General features: G+C 41.7%; 1 protein-coding gene across 1 annotated transcript; it reads right to left on the bottom strand.

The window, feature by feature from the left end:
* Positions 1 to 14,613: 14,613 nt before the first annotated feature.
* Positions 14,614 to 17,125, bottom strand: LOC122239734 (disintegrin and metalloproteinase domain-containing protein 21-like). The gene has a single exon (XM_042990760.1). It carries the CDS (start codon positions 17,037 to 17,039, stop codon positions 14,814 to 14,816), a length of 2,226 nt encoding a protein of 741 aa, XP_042846694.1. The 5' UTR covers positions 17,040 to 17,125; the 3' UTR covers positions 14,614 to 14,813.
* Between the last annotated feature and the right edge of the window lie 1,730 nt (positions 17,126 to 18,855).

Genomic DNA, 18,855 nt, shown 5'->3' on the forward strand with positions numbered 1-18,855 from the left:
GAGTACTGAAAGATATGAGTTTATTGCCATGATGATGCTTGTAGAGCTGGAGTTTCTGATGGTGTTCTCTGGTCCTTTCTAATCTTTCTTGCTTATATATATATATATATATATATATATATATATATATATATATGTATATATATTTTTTTCCATCTTTTGTCCCCTGAGAGAGTCCCCCTTAAATTTTTTTTTCAGGGCTGGTTTAGTGGTCAAAAACTCTTTTAATTTTTGTTTGTCTGGGAAACTTTTATCTCTCCTTCTATTTTGAATGACAGCCTCCCTGGATAAAGAATTCTAGTCTGCATACTTTTCTGATTCAGCACACTGAATAGACTCCGCCACTCCTTTCTGGCCTGCCAAGATTCTGTGGATAGGTCTGCTGCAAACCTGATCTGTCTTCCCTTGTATGTTAGGGACTTTTTTTCCTTGCTGCTTTCATGATTCTCTCCTTGCCTGAGTATTTTGTGAATTTGACTATGGTATGCCTTGTTGCTGGGCAGTTTGTGTTGAATCTAATGGGGGTCCTCTGTGCTTCCTGGATTTTGATGTCTGTGTCTTTGCCCAGGTTAGGAAAGTTTTCCGCTATGATTGGCTCACATAACCCTTCTACCCCTATTTCTCTTTCTTCCTCTTCTGGGACCCCTATGATTCTGATGTTCCTTTTGAATGAGTCACTGATTTCTCTAATTCTTAAATCATGCTCTTTTGCCTTAATCTCCCTCTTTTTTTCTGCTTCATTATTTTCTATAAGTTTGTCCTCTATATCGCTGATTCTCTGTCCTGCCTCATTCATCCTTACCACAGCTGCATCCATCCGTGATTGAAGTTCAGGTATAGCATTTTTAATTTCATTCTGGCTATTTTTTTTTTACTTCTCTTATCTCTTCAGAAAGGGATTCTAATCTATTTTTGACTCCAGCTAGTATTCTTATTATCATGATTCTAAGTTCTGGTTCAGACATCTTGCTTTCACCTGTGTTGGTTAAATCCCTGGCTGTCGTTTCTTCATGGTCTTTCTTTTGGGGTGAATTCCTTTGTTTTGTCATTTTGAAGAGAGAAAAGGAATTAATGAAGTAGAAATATTGAAATAAAACAAAGTTTCAAAAAAAATTAAAAATTAAACACACACACACACACACACACACAAATGTAATAGTTAATGCTAGATCCTAGGTGTGTTTTGTTTAGGTGTTGAAAGTGGTTTGACAGATTAGGGGAAAAAAAGGGGGCAAAGTAAATCATTTGAGAATTTGAAACAATGCATACACTGATGTAGAGTAAAATGGGTAGATGGGAGTAAAATAGAATTTGAAATTAATATAGACAAAAGTATAGTATATAGTAGAAAAAATTAAATAAAAATATTTTTAATAAAAATTATGAATTTTTTGTTCTGTATTTAAGAAAAAAGTAAAGAAATGAAAAAGAGAATAAAGATAAAGAAAAGAAAAAAATCATTTGATAATTTGAAAACGTGAATATACTGTAGTAGACTAAAGTAAAATGATGGAAATAAAATGGAATTTGAAAAAATTTACATAAAACTAAAAAAAACATAGTAATGACAATTAAATAAGATTATTTTGTAAATATGAAATTGATTGTCAAATAGGTTTCTATACAACACCCAATGCTCATCCCAACAGGTGTCCTCCTCAATACCCATCACCCACCTTCCCCTCCTTCCCACCTCCCATCAACCCTCAGTTTATTCAGTTTTTTAGAGTCTGTGATGGTTTGACTCCCTCCCTCTCTAACTTTTTTTTTCTTCCCCTTCCCCATGGTCTTCTGTCAAGTTTCTCAGGATCCAAATAAGAGTGAAAACATACGGTATCTGTCTTTCTCCATATGACTAATTTCACTCAGCACAACACTCTCCAGATCCATCCACGTTGCTACTAAAGGCCACATTTCATTCTTTCTCAATGTCAGGTAGTATTCCATTTTGAATAGATACCACAATTTCTTTATCCATTCATTAGTTGATGGACATTTAGACTCTTTCCATAATTTGGCTATTGTTGAGAGTGCTGCTATAAACATTGGGGTACAAGTGCCCCTATGCATCAGCACTCCTGTTTCCTTTGGGTAAATTCCTAGCAGTGCTATTGCTGGGTCATAGGCTAGACTTATTTTTAATTTTTTAGGAACATTCACACTATATTCCAGAATGGCTGCACCAGTTTGCATTCCCACCAACAGTGCAAGAGGGCTCCCGTTTCTCAACATCCTCTCCAGCATCTATAGTCTCCTGATTTGTTCATTTTCGCCACTCTGACTGGCATGAGGTGGTATCTCAGTGTGGTTTTCATTTGTATTTCCCTGATGAGGTGTGACGTTGAGCATCTTCTCATGTGCCTGTTGGCCGTCTGGATGTCTTCTTTAGAGAAGTGTCTATTCATGTCTTCTGCCCATTTCATCACTGGGTTATTTGTGTATCAGGTGTGGAGTTTGATGAGTTCTTTATAGATTTTGGATACTAGCCCTTTGTCCGATATGTCATTTGCAAATATCTTTTCCCATTCTGTTGGCTGCCTTTTAATTTGGCTGATTGTTTCCTTTGCAGTGCAGCTTTTTATCTTCATGAAGTCCCAATAGTTCATTTTTGTTCTTAATTCCCTTGCCTCTGGAGATGTGTCAAGTAAGAATTTGCTGTGGCTGAGGTCAGAGAGGTTTTTTCCTGCTCTCTCCTCTAGGGTTTTGATGGTTTCCTGTCTCACATTCAGGTCCTTTATCTGTTTTGAGTTTATTTTTGTGAATGGTGTAAGAAAGTGGTCTAGATTAATTCTTCTGCATGTTGCTGTCCAGTTCCTCCAGCACCATTTGTTAAAGAGACTGTCTTTTTTCCATTGGATATTCTTTCCTGCTTTGTCAAAGATTAGTTGGCCATACATTTGTGGGTCCAAGTCTGGAGTCTCTATTCTATTCCATTGGTCTATGTGTCTGTTTTTGTGCCAAAACCATGCTGTCTTGATGATGACAGCTTTGTAGTAGAGGCTAAAGTCTGGGATTGTGATGCCTCCCGCTTTGGTCTTCTTCTTCAATATTTGGCTATTCTGGGTCTTTTGTGGTTCCATACAACTTTTAGGATTGCTTGCTCTAGCTTCGAGAAGAATGCTGGTGCAATTTCGATTGGGATTGCAATTTTGATTGTGTAGATTGATTTGGGTAGTATTGACATTTTAACAATATTTATTCTTCCAATCCATGAGCATGGAATGTTTCTCCATTTCTTTGCATCTTCTTCAGTTTTCTTCATAAGCTTTCTATAGTTTTCAGCATACAGATCTTTTACATCTTTGGTTAGGTTTATTCTTAGGTATTTTATGAATCCTGGTGCAATTGTGAATGGGATCAGTTTCTTTATTGGTCTTTCTGTTGCTTTACTGTTCGTGTATAAGAATGCAACTGATTTCTGTACATTGCTTTTGTATCTTGCGACTTTTCTGATTTCATGTATCAGTTCTAGCAGACTTTTGGTGGAGTCTATTGGGTTTTCCATGTGTAGTATCATGTCATCTGCAAAAAGTGAAAGCCTGACTTCATCTTCGCCAGTTTTGATACCTTTGGTTTCCTTTTGTTGTCTGATTGCTGATGCTAGCACTTGCCACACTATGTTAAACAACAGCAGTGAAATATCTCAATTTTTCCCCATTGAGGATGATATTAGCTGTGGGCTTTTCATAAATGGCTTTTATGATGTTCAAGTGTGTTCCTTCTATCCCGAGTGTCTTGATGGTTTTTACTGAGAAAGGATGCTGAATTTTGTCAAATGTTTTCTCTGCATCGATTGACAAGATTATATGGTTTTTATCTTTTCTTTTATTAATGTGATGTATCACACTAATTGATTTGCGAACGTTGAACCAGGCCTGCAGCCCAGGAATAAATCCCGTTGATCATGGTGAATAATTCTTTTTATATGCTGTTGAATTTGATTTGCTAGTATCTTATTGAGAATATTTGCATCCATATTCATCAGGGATATTGGGCTGTAGTTGTGTTTGTTGCTGGGTCTCTGTCTGGTTTAGGAATCGAAGTAATGCTGGCTTCATAGAATGGGTCTGGAAGTTTTCCTTCCCTTTCTATTTTTTTGGAACAGCTTGAGAACTAGAGGTATTATCTCTGCTTTAAATGTCTGGTAGAATTCCCCAGGGAAGCCATCTGGTCCTGGACTCTTGTTTGTTGGGAGATTTTTAATGACTGATTCAATTTCTTCACTGGTTATGGGTCTGTTCAAATTTTCTATTTCTTCCTGTTTGAGTTTTGGAAGTGCATGGGTGCTTAGGAATTTGTCCATTTCTTCCAAGTTGTCCAGTTTGTTGGCATATAAATTTTCATAGTATTCCCTGATCATTGCTTGTATTTCTAAGGGTTTGGTTGTAATAATTCCATTTTCATTCATGATTTTATCTATTGGTGTCATCTCCCTTTTCTTTTTGAGAAGGCTGGCTAGAGGTTTATCAATTTTGTTTATTTTTAAAAAAAAACAACTCTTGATTTCATTGATGTGCTCTTCAGTTTTTTAGATTCTATATTGTTTATTTCCGCTCTGATCTTTATTATGTCTCTTCTTTTGCTGGGTTTAGGGTGTCTTTGCTGTTCTGCTTCTATTTCCTTTTTGTGTGCTGTTAGATTTTGTATTTGGGATTTTTTTCTTGTTTCTTGAGATAGGCTTGCATTACAATGTATTTTCCTCTCAGGACTGCCTTTGCTGCATCCCAAAGCATTTGGATTGTTGTATTTTCTTTTTTGTCAATGTTTATTTATTTTTGAGAGAGACAGAGACAGAATGCGAGTGGGTTAGGGGCAGAGAGAGAGGGAGGCACACAATCTAAGGCAGGCTTCAGACTCTGAGCTGTCAGCACAGACCCGGACGTGGGGCTCGGACTCACAAGCTGGGAAATTGTGACCTGAGCCGAAGTTGGAATCTCAACCGACTGAGCCACCTAGGCGCCCCTGGAGTGTTGTATTTTCATTTTCATTTGTTTCCATATATTTTTTAATTTCTTCTCTAATTGCCTGGGTGACCCATTCATTCTTTAGTGGGGTGTTCTTTAACCTCCATGCTTTTGGAAGTGTTCCAGACTTTTTCCTGTGGTTGATTTCAAGTTTCATAGCATTTTGGTCTGAAACTGTGCATGGTATGATCTGAGTTCTTTTGTACTTATGAAGGGCTGTTTTCTGACCCAGTATGTAATCTATCTTGGAGAATGTTCCATGTGCACTCGAGAAGAAAGTATATTCTGTTGCTTTGGGATGCAGAGTTCTAAATATATGTTAAGTCCATCTGATCCAATGTATCATTCAGGGCCCTTGTTTCTTTATTGATCCTGTGTCTAGATGATCTATCCATTGTTGTATGTGGGGTGTTAAAGTCCCCTGCAGTGATCACATTCTTATCAATAAGGTTGCTTATGTTTGTAATTATTTTATATATTTGGGTGCCAGCATATTCGGTGCATAGACATTTATAATTGTTAGCTCTTCCTGATGGATAGACCCTGTAATTATTATATAATGCCCTTGTTCACCTCTTGTTACAGCCTTTAATTGAAAGTCTAGTTTGTCTGATATACGTATGGCTACTCCAGCTTTCTTTTGACTTCCACTAGCATGATAGCTATCCATCCCCTCAATTTCAATCTGAAGGTGTCCTCAGGTCTAAAATGAGTCTCTTGTAGACAGCAAATAGATGGGTCTTGTTTTTTTATCCATTCTGATACCCTATGTCTTTTGGTTGGAGCATTTAGTCCATTTACATTCAGTCTTATTATGGAAAGTTATGGGTTTAGAGTCATTGTGATATCTGTAGGTTTCATGCTTGTAGTGATGTCTCTGGTTCTTTGTGGTCCTTGCAACATTTCACTTACAGAATCCCCCTTAGGATCTCTTGTAGGGCTGGTTTAGTGGTGATGAATTCCTTCCATTTTTGTTTGTTTGGGAAGACCTTTATCTTTCCTATTCTGAATGACAGACTTGCTGGATAAAGGATTGTTGGCTGCATTTTTCTGTTCATCACATTGAAGATTTCCTGCCATTCCTCTCTGGCCTGCCAAGTTTCAGTAGATAGGTCTGTCACTACTCTTATGGATCTCACTTTGTAAGTTAGAGCATGTTTAGCTCTAGCTGCTTTCAGAATTTTCTCTTTATCCTTGTATTTTGCCAGTCTCATTATGATATATTGTGCAGAAGATCGATTCAAGTTACATCTGAAGGGAGTTCTCTGTGCCTCTTGGATTTCAATGCCTTTTTCCTTCCCCAGATCAGGGAAGTTCTCAGCTATGATTTGTTGAAGTACACCTTCAGCCCCTTTCTCTCTCTCTTCCTCTTCTGGAATTCCTATGATACAGATATTGTTCCATTTGATTGCATCACTTAGTTCTCTAATTCTCCCCTCATACTCCTGGATTTTTGTCTCTCTCTTTTTCTCAGCGTCCTCTTTTTTCATAATTTTATCCTGTAATTCACCTATTCTCTCCCCTGCCTCTTCAGTCCATGCTATGGCCACCTCCATTTTATTTTGCACCTCATTTATAGTATTTTTTAGCTCCTCATGACTATTTCTTAGTCCCTTGATCTCTTTAGTAATAGGTTCTCTGCTTTCTTCTGTGCTTTTTTTCAAGCCCTGTGATTACTTTTATGACTATTATTCTAAATTCTTGTTGTGTTATATTGATGAAATCGTTTTTGATCAATTCGTTAGGTGTCGCTACTTCCTTGAGTTTCTTTTGAGGCTAGTTCTTCCGTTTCACCATTTTTGGTAGTCCCTGTGGTGGCTCCAAACTGCAGGGCACTTCCCCTGTGCTGTCTGGTGTCACTTGTGTTGGTGGGCGGGGCTGCAGTCAGACCCATTGTCTGTCCCCAGCCCACCGCTGGGGCCACAGTCACACTGGTGTGTACCTTATCTTACGCTCTCCCAGGGGCAAGATTCACCGTGGAGTGGTGTGGCCCCTGTCTGTGCTGCTTGCACACTTCGAGGCTTGGCGTGCTGCTTCCATAGGATCTGGCATATTAACCAGGGAGGATCCGCAAGGTGCACAGTGGCGGGAGGGGTAGGTTTAGCTTGCTTTGCCATCAGTGGTCCCCTGTGGTAGGGGCCCTGAAGCACCAGGAGGGAGGCAGACCCGTCGGAGGGATGGATCCACAGAAGCACAGTGTTGGGTGTTTGCGTGATGCAAGCAAGTTTTGTGACAGGAACTGGTTCCCTTTGGGGCTTCTGCTGGGGGATGGGAGAGGGAGATGGCGCTGGCCACTGCCTTTGTTCCTGCCGAGCTGAGCTCTGTCTTCCGGGACTCATCAACTCTGCCTCCAGGTGTCCTCTTACTCTCCCCGCTCTCTGAGAGCAGAGCTGTTGACTTTTAGCATCCCAGATGTAAAGCCCTGCTGGCTGTCAGAACTCACAGAGTCCGGCCCCTCAGTTTTTTCAAGCCAGACTTTGGGCGCTGTGCCTTTCCAGGCGGTCTCCCCCTCCACCACCCTGGCTCCCTCCCAACTGTCCATATAGCATGCACCGCCTCTCTGCCCTTCCTACCCTCTTCCATAGGCTTCTTGTGTGTGCTTGACTCTGGAGAGTCCGTTCTACTAGCCTTTCTGGAAGTTTTCTGGGTTATTTAGGCAGATGTGGGTGGAATCTAAGCGATCAGCATGATAAGGTGTTCTCCTAAGCCTCCATCTTCCCCTCTCTCCCCAAATAGGAATATTTTTAATAGAAATTGAAAGTAAAAATGAAGTTTTGTCTCTTGCCCCCAAACGCAGGCTATCGGACAGCCAGCGAGGCATCTGAATGCCCTTGGTGTGGTTCAGCTCCTTCTTGGGAAATACCACCTCAGAGGAGATGTAGCACCATGAGGGATGATCTTGAGAACCTTTGACAGGAGCCAGCACTGCCCAGAATGCACACAGCAAGAGGGACACACTTAGGGTGACCTGGCCCTCTGCCAGCCTCATGCCTCTGCTCAGGGACATCTGCCAGGGAGAATGGATAAATGGAGGATCCTCAGCAAAGCCAGATCTAGACCATCTGGCAGAACAGAGGGCTGTGCTGAGCAGTCAGCACCTTACACCTGGGGGCCACCTGTGGGGTTAGGTAACAGTTACAGGGTGTGGCATTGGGTGACCCTGCACATCAGTTTAGCTGGGGCACATGTGGCAGAGGCAGGCAGGCCCTGTCCAAGCATGCTCACATGGACATAGTAGGGACTTGCACCCAGAGACATGGCTCTATTCAACACATTCCATCTTTCCTTTAGCTACTTGAATACAGAATATACGATTTTAACACCCTGAACTTCTCTACCACTTCCATGTTCTGTGGTACTGCTGGTTCACTTTCTATGGATGACTACTTTTCCTCATTATGGAGACCACTTCTTCCTACTTCCTTGGGATGTGGAGGTAGACGTCAATTTTACCTTTGTACGTGTTGAAAAACATTGCTTTGTAATTTTACATGTCTTATTCTGGTTGGCTATTAGTTTGCAAGCCATTTGATCCTTTTGGTTGTTACTTTGAAGCTTCCTCTGAGTTTACTGAGGAAACATTTCCCAGTATTCTGTGTCATGATTGGTGAAGTACAAGGTCGTATTTTAGTATTTTCTTATGCCAGCTGGTGAGAACAGAAAGTACTGGTGACCATGTGTGAGCTCCAGGATTTTTTCCCTCTAATCCTTTATTGTGATTCTTTCCTGGCTTCTGGCAGTTTCCTCCTATGCATGTGGGGTTCCCTCCTCAGCTGGAGACACAAAGGGGCTGTCTGCTGGTGCCCAACTTGAGAGGAAGAGTGAATGTCCCCACTAGTTTTAAAATGCCTGCCTTCCTTTTACACAAAAACCAGGTAGGGATACCATAACACACCTAAAAACTACATGGGCAAAAATCTCCTTGACCTTGGCCTTGGAAATGATGTTTTGGATATGACTCCAAATACACAGTCAATGAAGACAAAAATCAGTGAGTGAGAACACATCAAACTAAAAATCTTCTGCTTAGGAAAAGACGCATTCGCCAAAGGAAAAGACATTTTACAGGGATGGAAAAAATTGTAAAACATGTGATATGAAGTTCATATCCAAAATTTAAAAAAAGCTTATTTTGCTGAATATTATAACAAGCAACCCAATTTAAAAAAAATGGGGGAGTAGAGGACTTGAAAGGGCATGTTTCCAAAGTCCATGTACAAACGTCCAGCAAGTGCATTAAAAGGTGCTCAACATCACTCATCACCAGAGACATGCAAATCAAAGCCACAATCCCATGACACTTCACACCTGTTATTATGGCTGTTACCATCAGACAAGAGATAACAAATGCTTGTGAGCATGTGGAAATAAGCAAACCTGGTACACTGTCCCTAGGAATGTAAACTGGTGAGGTTACTACTGAAAGCAGTATGGAGAATTCTCAAAAAATTAGAAACAAAAGTATGGTTGTGCCCAGCGATCCCATTTCTGAATGATATATACAGGGGATGAAGTCACTACATCAGAGATATGTGCACCCCATGTTCATTGCAGTCTTATTCTCCATAGCTGAGACACTGAAGAGACCTAACTGCTCATGAAGGGATTAATAGATAAAGGAGATGTGAGATTAGATAGATAGATGGATGGATACAGAGATAGATAGATAGATAGATAGATGATAGATTTCATCCATATAAAAGTTAATCGTGCCATTTGTGACTACATGGATGAAGCTTGAAGACATTATGCTACGTTAAATTAGTCAGACAGAGAAAGACACATTCTGTAAAATCACACTTACATGTGGAGTCTAGAAACATCAAATTCACAGAAACAGAGTGTGCAATGGTGGGTTCCAGGGACTTAGGGGCACGGAAAATGGGGGGGGGCATTGCTCAGTGTGTCCAAACTTCCAGTTAGAAGATAGACAAAAAGCTTCCATGGGTCTAATGTATAGTAAGATGACAATAATTAATATACATATTGTATATTGAAAGTTGCTTTATGTTCTTACCATAATTAGCTGAAGAATGTATTGACTAACTTCTACTTGGTAAACATTTCGCATTATATACATGTATCAAGGCATCACATTGTACACCTTAAACTTACATAATGTTATATGTCGATTGTATCTCAATAAATCTGGGCCAAAAAAAAAAAAAGGTATTCCTAGAAGACATTCCTATACACATTTGGCTAGTAATAATTTAACGATGCATGGATATGACTGCAAATCATACAATATGTGATATTAACCCTAAAGATGTTTTATGCACAGAGAAGATTTCATACAAGTGTGCATGTGTCTGTGTTGGTGGGAATAATTTCATGTGATTCTTTACACTCATAGAAACAACAGCCATAACAACAGGTGTTAGGACCACGGTGCTAAGTAGAGATCGTAGCATTTTTGAAGAAAATTAAAGGCATTATGGCCAGGGGATAGATCATGAGCAATTTGGGATGTAAAACAAAACAAAACAAAACAAAACAAACAAAACAAAACAAAAGAAGAGCGGGGAACACTTTTCCTTATTGTGATTGGAACATAACATAAGATCTGTGTTTTCTTTCTACATCTCACAGGTTTGGACTCCATTTCCCATATGAATGGCTTCCTTTGTGCTTAGTTGATATTTTGCAGTGACACATTTTCATTTGCTTCTTTGTTCCTTTTGTGCACATTCTTTAGATAGATCCTTTGGGTTTACCATGCCCTTACACAAAACACTCTAAAGGCGTAACAGTCTATTGCCGACTGATAACTACTTAAATTCAATCCCATGGACAGGTACACTTTAAAGGCTCCACACCACTCCCCAGTCTACTGATGTCACAGGCTACATCTGTATGTATTGTGTACCCACGAGCATTGATTTATAGTCACACTTGATGCTTTTGTCTTTTGAATCTCACAAAAGAATTGGAAGGGTAGTAGAGGGGTAATGTCAGCCTCATAGCAGCCTAAGATGTCCCTGTGTTGTCTCTCACACCCCTCCAAAACTTGGCATCCATCCACAAACAAATGTGCATTTTTGGGCCCTGTGGGATCCAGCTCCATATGCCAATGGACCCCTGAATAGTCTTCCCTACACATGCATAGGTGAACATACCTGAGTGTGGCTTTGGAGTCTACAGTGACCCCTGAACCTGCTCCACCTTTCTTGTCTGTGGTCTCCGAGGTTCTGGGAAACAGTCTTAGTTGATCACACATGGACTGGAGTCTTTGTGGAAGTCCAACTTTCCAAAGAAAGTGAAAACTCTAACTTTAAATGATATCTTCATTCCCCCCATCCTTGTGCATTGTAGCATTATTTACAAGAACCAAAACACCCTATGTGTCCTCAGACAGAAGAATGGGTAAAAAGAAGTGTGGCCTGTATGTACAGTGGAATTCTATGATTCGTCCGTAAGAAAGAATGAAAATTTGCCTTTTGCGACAACATGGGTGGATCCTGAGGGCATCAGGATAAGTGAAGTAAGTCAGACATGTGGGAAATCAAATAGGTATGTCCTGGTGTAGGACATTACAGGGAACACATTGCAAAGCAGAACACTGCTTTCTGGCTTTGCTGAAAACAGCAGGCAATGCTTTGCTTGTGTGGTTAATGTGTATCTAGGAGTCACTAACTTCCCTTATCTCGTTAACGTATATCTAGGGAGCACTCATCACCCTTATCTAGTTAATATAGACCTAGGGGGCACTTGCTTTGCTTATCGATTTAATGTAAATGTAGGGGACACTCAGTTCCCTTATGCCGTTAATGTAATTCTAGTGGGAACACTAAAGTTCACTTATTTAGTTAATATTGATCTAGTGCAACTAGTTCATCTAAATCTAGGGGGCACTGCGCTGATTTAGTTGAAATAAATTTAGGGGAACTCACTGTGATTATCTAGTTAATGTAATCTAGGGGGCACTCAGTTCCCTTATGCAGTTAATGTAAATCTAGGGATCATTCACTTATCCAGTAAATTTTTATGTAGTGGGCACTCATTTAACTCACCTAGTTAATGTGAATTTATGGGGCACTCATTTCACTTATCTAATTAATGTAAATCTAGGGGGCACTCATTTCCTTATCTTGTTAATGAAAATCTACGGGACACATTAGGTAAGCACACTTTGCTTATCTAATTAATGTATATCTAGGGCGCATTCAATTTGCTTATCTAGTTAATGTCAACATAGGGGGAACTCACTTTAATTATCCGGTTAATGTATGTTTAGGGGGCACTCACTTTGCTTATCTAGTAAATGCAAATCTTGGGGGCAAGCTACACTTCCCCTAGATAGTTAATATAAATCTGGGGAAACCTCACTTTGCTTATCCAGTATATGTATATCTATGGGGCACTCTCTTCCTTATGTAGTTAATATAATTCTAGGGGCACTCACCTCACTTACCTCCTTCATGTATATATAGGGGGCACTCACTTCCCTTATGGAGTTAATGTATATGTAGGTGGCACTCACTTCACTTTTCTAGTTAATATAAATCTAGGGGGCAGGTTAAACTTTGCTTATCTAGTTATGTAAATCTAGGGGTCACTAACTTCACTTATCTCGTTATTCATCTAGGGGGCACTCACTTTGCTTCTCTTGTTAACATACCTCTAGAGGACAGTCACTTTGCCAGTCTAGTTAATGGGTATCTAGGGGGTACTCCACTTTGCTTATTTGGTTAATGTATACCTAGGGGGCACTCAGTGTATGGAGTTAATGTATATGTAGGGGGCAAGCTACACTTCACTTACCTAAGTGATATAAATCTAAGGGGCACTCACCTTGCTTATCCAGTTAATGTAAATTTAGGGACACTCACTTAGCTTATCTAGTTAATGTAAATCTAGGGGGCATGCTGCACTTTACTTATTTAGTCAATATAAATCTAATGGGCACCTGCTTAGCTTATCTGATTTGTGTATATCTGAGGGGGCACTCACTTTATCTAGTTAGTAAATCTAGGGGGCACACTACAGTTCACTTATCTAGTTAATATTACTCTAGGGGGCACTCACTTTGCTTAGCTCATTATTGTAAGTTTAGGGGACCTTCACTTCTCTGATCTAGTTAATGTGTATCTAGGGGGACCTCTGTGCACACACAATGAACTTTTGTTTCTTTCCCCTGTTAATCCAGGTCATGTGAACTTAGTTCTTGGTCCACAAGAACATTTGGTGGAGAATTTCTTCCTCCCCTTCACCTTTCTAGGCTCTAGGTTCAGCCACATTCTGCTTGTCAGCTCAGACCCAGCACTATACTTGAAGCCCACATCGCCGTGTGCTGGTGTGTAGACTCCCATCAATTAGTGGGTGTGGCCTGTTGGTGCTAGATCCTCCACAGGACCCATTCTTACTTTATCCTGAAGGTAAACTCACGTTTCCAGCACATGTATGGTGTTAACTGAGTAGGTCTGCATCTGTAACACGTGTGTCCAAACAGGCAGAAGGGCTGATGTTACTCCACAGTTCACTTAGCATCCTTCTGTAGTTTACTGAGCAGGTGGCCAGGGCACCTGTTTGGCCCTCCTTCCCAAACATTCCTGGACGCATTCTTGCTGGGAACATGCAGTGTGGCTGCACGGGAATTTCAGGAGGTGCTGGGAAAGTATGATTACCTGGTTGCCCTGGAACGTGGAGAAGATGTGTACACATGGCAGTCTAATACTTTGTGTAACCATGTGTCTTTGAGACAAAGTGCATGCATGGGGACACATTGGTACAACTTACAAGACTATCTGCACCAACAAGGATTCTAGGTATGAACTGAAGTGAAAATCCTGTTATGTGCTTCATGTGTTTTACATCTATTGGTGAATTATGGGATACATTCTTATTCCAAAGTAATTTCTGAAACAGTTACTAATTAGTTCTGAAAATTTCCTAATCAATTACTATTAAAAAGTTGTATATTTTCAATTCAGAAGAAAATAAACAGACTTTAAAATCACTATTATGATTTAAAATACATTCTAGACAACTGCAAAAATAGTAAAAAATGTTTAGAAAAAGGGTCCCTAACTTACCACAGGCTCAACTCTGCAGGACTTCTAGGAGGTTCTTGGGAGAACCAAAGTGGAAATCCTAGGCAGACCCTCATCTAAGGATGAACTCACTGAAAAATACAGAAAAGAAGGAGAAAAGGGGTTCATATTCATCGGGCTCCCTCGGAATGCCAGAGACATCCATAGGCACTTGTGCCTACCTTTCTGATTGATTTCACTGGGGGCTACTTTCAGCCTCATAGTCTCAGTCTCCTACATTCGGAAATTTGCTCTCCAGGGAGGCACAGTTTGCACTGGCTGGGATCGAATCCATGTCCCTTTCCCTGACAGCCCACAGACACCCCAGTGTGGGACAGGCAGTATGGGTGGGTGGGAGCCCTCCATCACCCTGAATCCATATTGGGACCAGGAAATGAGAGATTACCTGAAGAATGAGACAAAGCTCAGTGTGCAAGAGCACAGTTTTGGAGAAAATTCATGAATTTGCCCCTAAAGGAGCTTGTGGCAACTTCTCTTATTTCTGGAACCAGAAACCTCAGCCCAAGACACAGCTGCTGACTCAGGTCTTCTGCACAGAGTCTTAGGCACCGTTTGGGCTCTTACAGGCTTACACAAATACATAGAGGCCACAAGCATGCAGTTTTCAAGTTTTATTTCAGAGTTCTGCTCAGTGACGCATCAGAGACCTGGTGTCAGGTCCATGATGTGCCTGTGGACCCCTGTGTCTCCCGCAGACCCCCGGAAACGTGGATGTTAGCTGTGCCGCCTCATTACTGTATTTTCACAGATGAGCCACGTGGATTGTCTATAGTTGTTTAGGGGTCTGGAGACTGAATTATGCATTGTCTTGATCAACAGTCTCTTCCGTAACTTTCTCTCTGTTGATAGTTCTGACATTTCCGGCAACACCAAAGAGGAATGCAGCAATTAAGACATAGATTCTAGCAAAGATCACTCTGAGATACACCACGGATTCACGACTTTGCCTGACTGACCGCATTCTTCTTGGAGGGGGTCCACTGTCTGTGCTCCCACCAGTGCCTCGTTCAGTGCACCGTGGAGGATCCCAGCCTACGTGGCAATGGCAGTTCCTGTTATTGTTGCATATCCCTCTGTGACTGCATTTCTCCGGGATACAGTCATAGTTCAGCTGAGCCACACTGCCATTGCAGTAGGTATCCTGACAGAACTTTCCAGGAGCACAGGGGGTACCAGTTCTCACATGACCAATATCGGTTGTTCCTGTGCTACGATGCGAATCCAGCCCAAAACACCAGAACCCTGAGATCTCAGACTGATGAAATCCCACATGCTCTTGCAGCTGAGGGAGATGCGTGACGTTACTACACTGCAGCCTTCCACACTGCATGTCTGTGGGGGAACAGGGTTTAGATTTGAATACCCCTGGGTCTCTTCTGCAGTGTCCATATCGGCTGCCTTTTTGATTTATGGTATAGCAGACATTTTCACCCTTCACAGCATTTCTGCCAAAGATTTCTTGGCAGTGCATAGTGCGGTCAGTGCAGTTTCCATGATAGCAGTAGCCCTCTTCAGTGCACGGGGTTCCATCTTGCATATAGAAGTCATCAGGGCACTCCACGGACACCCCACGGCAGTATTCTGGAAGATCACATATATTTTGGATTGGCCTGCAGAGTGTCCCAGCATCGGAATAGGTGCAGTTTGTACAGCATCTGCCTGTATTACATTTGCTGCCAGGGGTTAGAATGCAATCAGTCGTACAGCAGGGATTGTTGTAGCACTGCTTGAAGGAGCCACAGTCACACTGCTCACCTGGCTCCACTACATAGTTTCCACAACGATCGTGAGTCAGGCTTTTATTGAAATAGGAAAGTCCTGAGTCAAATATGCACTCACAAAAATTATTCACCACTACATGCTGCATATGAATGAAGGAACAGTTACTGAAAGAATCTGTCATAACAGGGTATTGATTCATAATGCAGGTAGACCTCCTCTGGCATGCACAAAACTGATTGTCATAAAAAATACCAATAGATAATGCAATTTTTTGGGCTACTAACACAGACAACAATAAAAAATGTCTGCCTAGAGAAGCAAGCGAGATGATGGATTTTGATCCGCATACCGCGTATGTGGCTGGCTGAAACTGAAGTTCATGTGGTGCATCTTTGTTCATAAGTAAAGCTGTATGTGGTTTAAAAGCAACAAACAAGTGTCTCTGAAAGTAGATATGAATCGGACTCCCTGGCACCTGAAAATTGTTCAAGACAACTGGATCTTCCAGATTATAAATGACCATGGAGGAAATATAGTGCCTTACATCAATCCCTTGAAGCATTGAGTCAGTCAAACTAACAAGCCTTATGAGGAATCGGGCACATTTTGACACGTTGTTGAACACACTATACATTGTTTTGGAACCGAGAACAAGTCCTTTCAAAATCCCATGATGGGATGAATACAACTTACTAGAGATCCTGGGGGCTGCACTGATATTTGCTTGAGAGAACAGGGGGTTCCTAACCTCCTCATATCCCAGGTTATAAGTAGGTCCCGTTGCATTGGTGTCTGCCACTATCTGAGAAACAACATGTTCAAACCGTTGGGAATGGCTGAGGGGTCTGATTTCATAGGCAAGGTCATCCAACTTCATGATACCTTCAAGGCCCCCATAGCACGTGTCCATGGTGACCATGGAAAGAGGAATCTCCTCCAGGTAGCCGAGGTAGTAACAGTCTGGAGGGATGAAGGGGTAGTCCATCTGCAAGGCTCCCTGATCATCCTGAGTCATCATCAGCAAATGTCTGGACCAAAAGAGTTTCTTGTGCCTCATGTGGATAACATGGCTCTTTCCCCCAAAATGCAGGCTATAGGACAGCCAGCCAGGCATCTGAACGCCCTTGCCGTGGTGCAACTCCTTCTTGGGAATTACCACCTCAGAAGAGATGTAGCGCCATGAGGGACGACCTTGAGAACCTTGGACAGGAGCCAGCAATGCCCAGAGCGCAAACAGCAAGAGGGGTGCCCTCAGGGTGACCTGGTCCTCTGCCAGCCTCATGCCCCTGCTCAGGGACATCTGCCAGTGAAAATGGATAAATGGAGGATCCTCAGCAAAACCAGGTCTAGACCATCAGACAGAACAGAGGGCTGTACCAGGTGGCCAGCACCCTACACCTTGGGGCCACCTGTGGGGTTAGGTAACAGTCACAGGGTGTGGCATTGGGTGACCCTGCTCATCAGTTCACCTGGGGTGGATGTGGGAGAGTCAGGTGGGCCATGGTCAACAGTGCTCACATGGACATGGGTAGGGACTTGGACCCAGAAACACGGCTCTATTCAACACATTCCATCTTTTCTCCTTCTACTTGGATACGCGATATGCAATTATAACACACTGAACTTCTCTACCAATTCCATGTCCTGTGGTACTGCTGGGTCACTTTCTCTGGATGACTGCTTTTCCTCATTATGGAGACCAATGCTTCCTACTTCCATGGGATATGGAGGTAGACTGTCAATTTTACCTTTGTACGTATTGAAAAACATCGCTTTGTAATGTTACATGTCTTATTCTGGTTGGCTATTAGTTTGCAAGCCATTTGATCCTTTTGGTTGTTGCTTTGAAGCTTCCTCTGAGTTTACTGAGGAAACATTTCCCAGTATTCTGTGTCATGATTGGTGAAGTACAAGGTTGTATTTTAGTTTTTTCTTATGCCATCTGGTGAGACAGAAGGTACTGCTGAACATGTGTGAGCCCCAGGGGATTTCCCCTCTAATCCCTTATTGTGGTTCTTTCCTGGCCTCTGGCAGTCTTCTCCCATGCCTGTGAGTTTCTCTCCTCAGGTGGAGATAGATGCAGGGGAGTTGAGGTTACTTTGGCAGCTTGCACCATGGAGGCTGCACATGATCGAAAATGGTATCCACCATGGAACTCCCTTGTTTAAGTACCGTCTAGTCCTTTAAAATCCCCTGGGTTGGGCAGAAACCCTCAGAGTTGGCTTTTGGAGAAGAGTCTGCCTTTTCTCTGGGTGGCTGGCCTCCTAAATAAAGCTCAACTTCTTTTCCCATCAAAACTAAAACTTTGAACATTGACCTTTCCAGAAATACTCAGCTGAATTTGGGATTTGATAACAATAAAATGGAGAGTGGAATGGCAGTTGTCTGGGGCTGGCAGGGTGGGGCAATGAGGAGTAGATCTCAAGGGCTATGATTTTCTGTTATGCAAGATGATTAGGTTCTAGAGGGGTCTCCACAACATTACCCCTGTAGTTAACAGTACTGTACTGTATGGTTCAAATTTTGTGAAGAGTGTTGGTCTCATGTTCAGTGAGATCCTAACACAAAACACAAGTGGAAGACACGAATTTTGCTTCTCACATGACAGTATGCTGAACGGCATGGACACACTCTCTACTGATAATGTGAAAATAATTTAAAAACATTTACATAGTTTGAATACTAACCCTGAGGATATGTCATTTACAAATATCTTCTTCCATTCCATAGGTTGCCTTTTACTTTTGTTGATTTTTTCCCTCACTGTGCAGAAGCGTGCTATTTTGAGGTAGTCCCATTCCATTCCATTAAGGTTGTGAATAGAATCTGATGCAGAGGGAGGAAGAATTCCCTCATTTTTACTTCCCATGTGCTTGTTTGAACTGGAACAGTGGTCCCCTCTGGCCCTTGTTATGAGTGTTATATCATCAGATCCCTACGTTCTGAGGCTAGACCCTAGTTCAGAATCAGACATATTACACCACTGGTTTCCCTGGGTCTCCAGCTTGTGACAGTAGATCATGGGACTTCCCAACCTCTTTAGTCATGGAAAACAATGTGCTTTGGGTTCTGTTCCTCAGGAGAATCCAGACTAATACATGGAGATGATTTATCTC

This window comes from Panthera tigris, chromosome B3 (genome assembly GCF_018350195.1).
Source record: "Panthera tigris isolate Pti1 chromosome B3, P.tigris_Pti1_mat1.1, whole genome shotgun sequence".
NCBI classification, from domain to species: domain Eukaryota; kingdom Metazoa; phylum Chordata; class Mammalia; order Carnivora; family Felidae; genus Panthera; species Panthera tigris.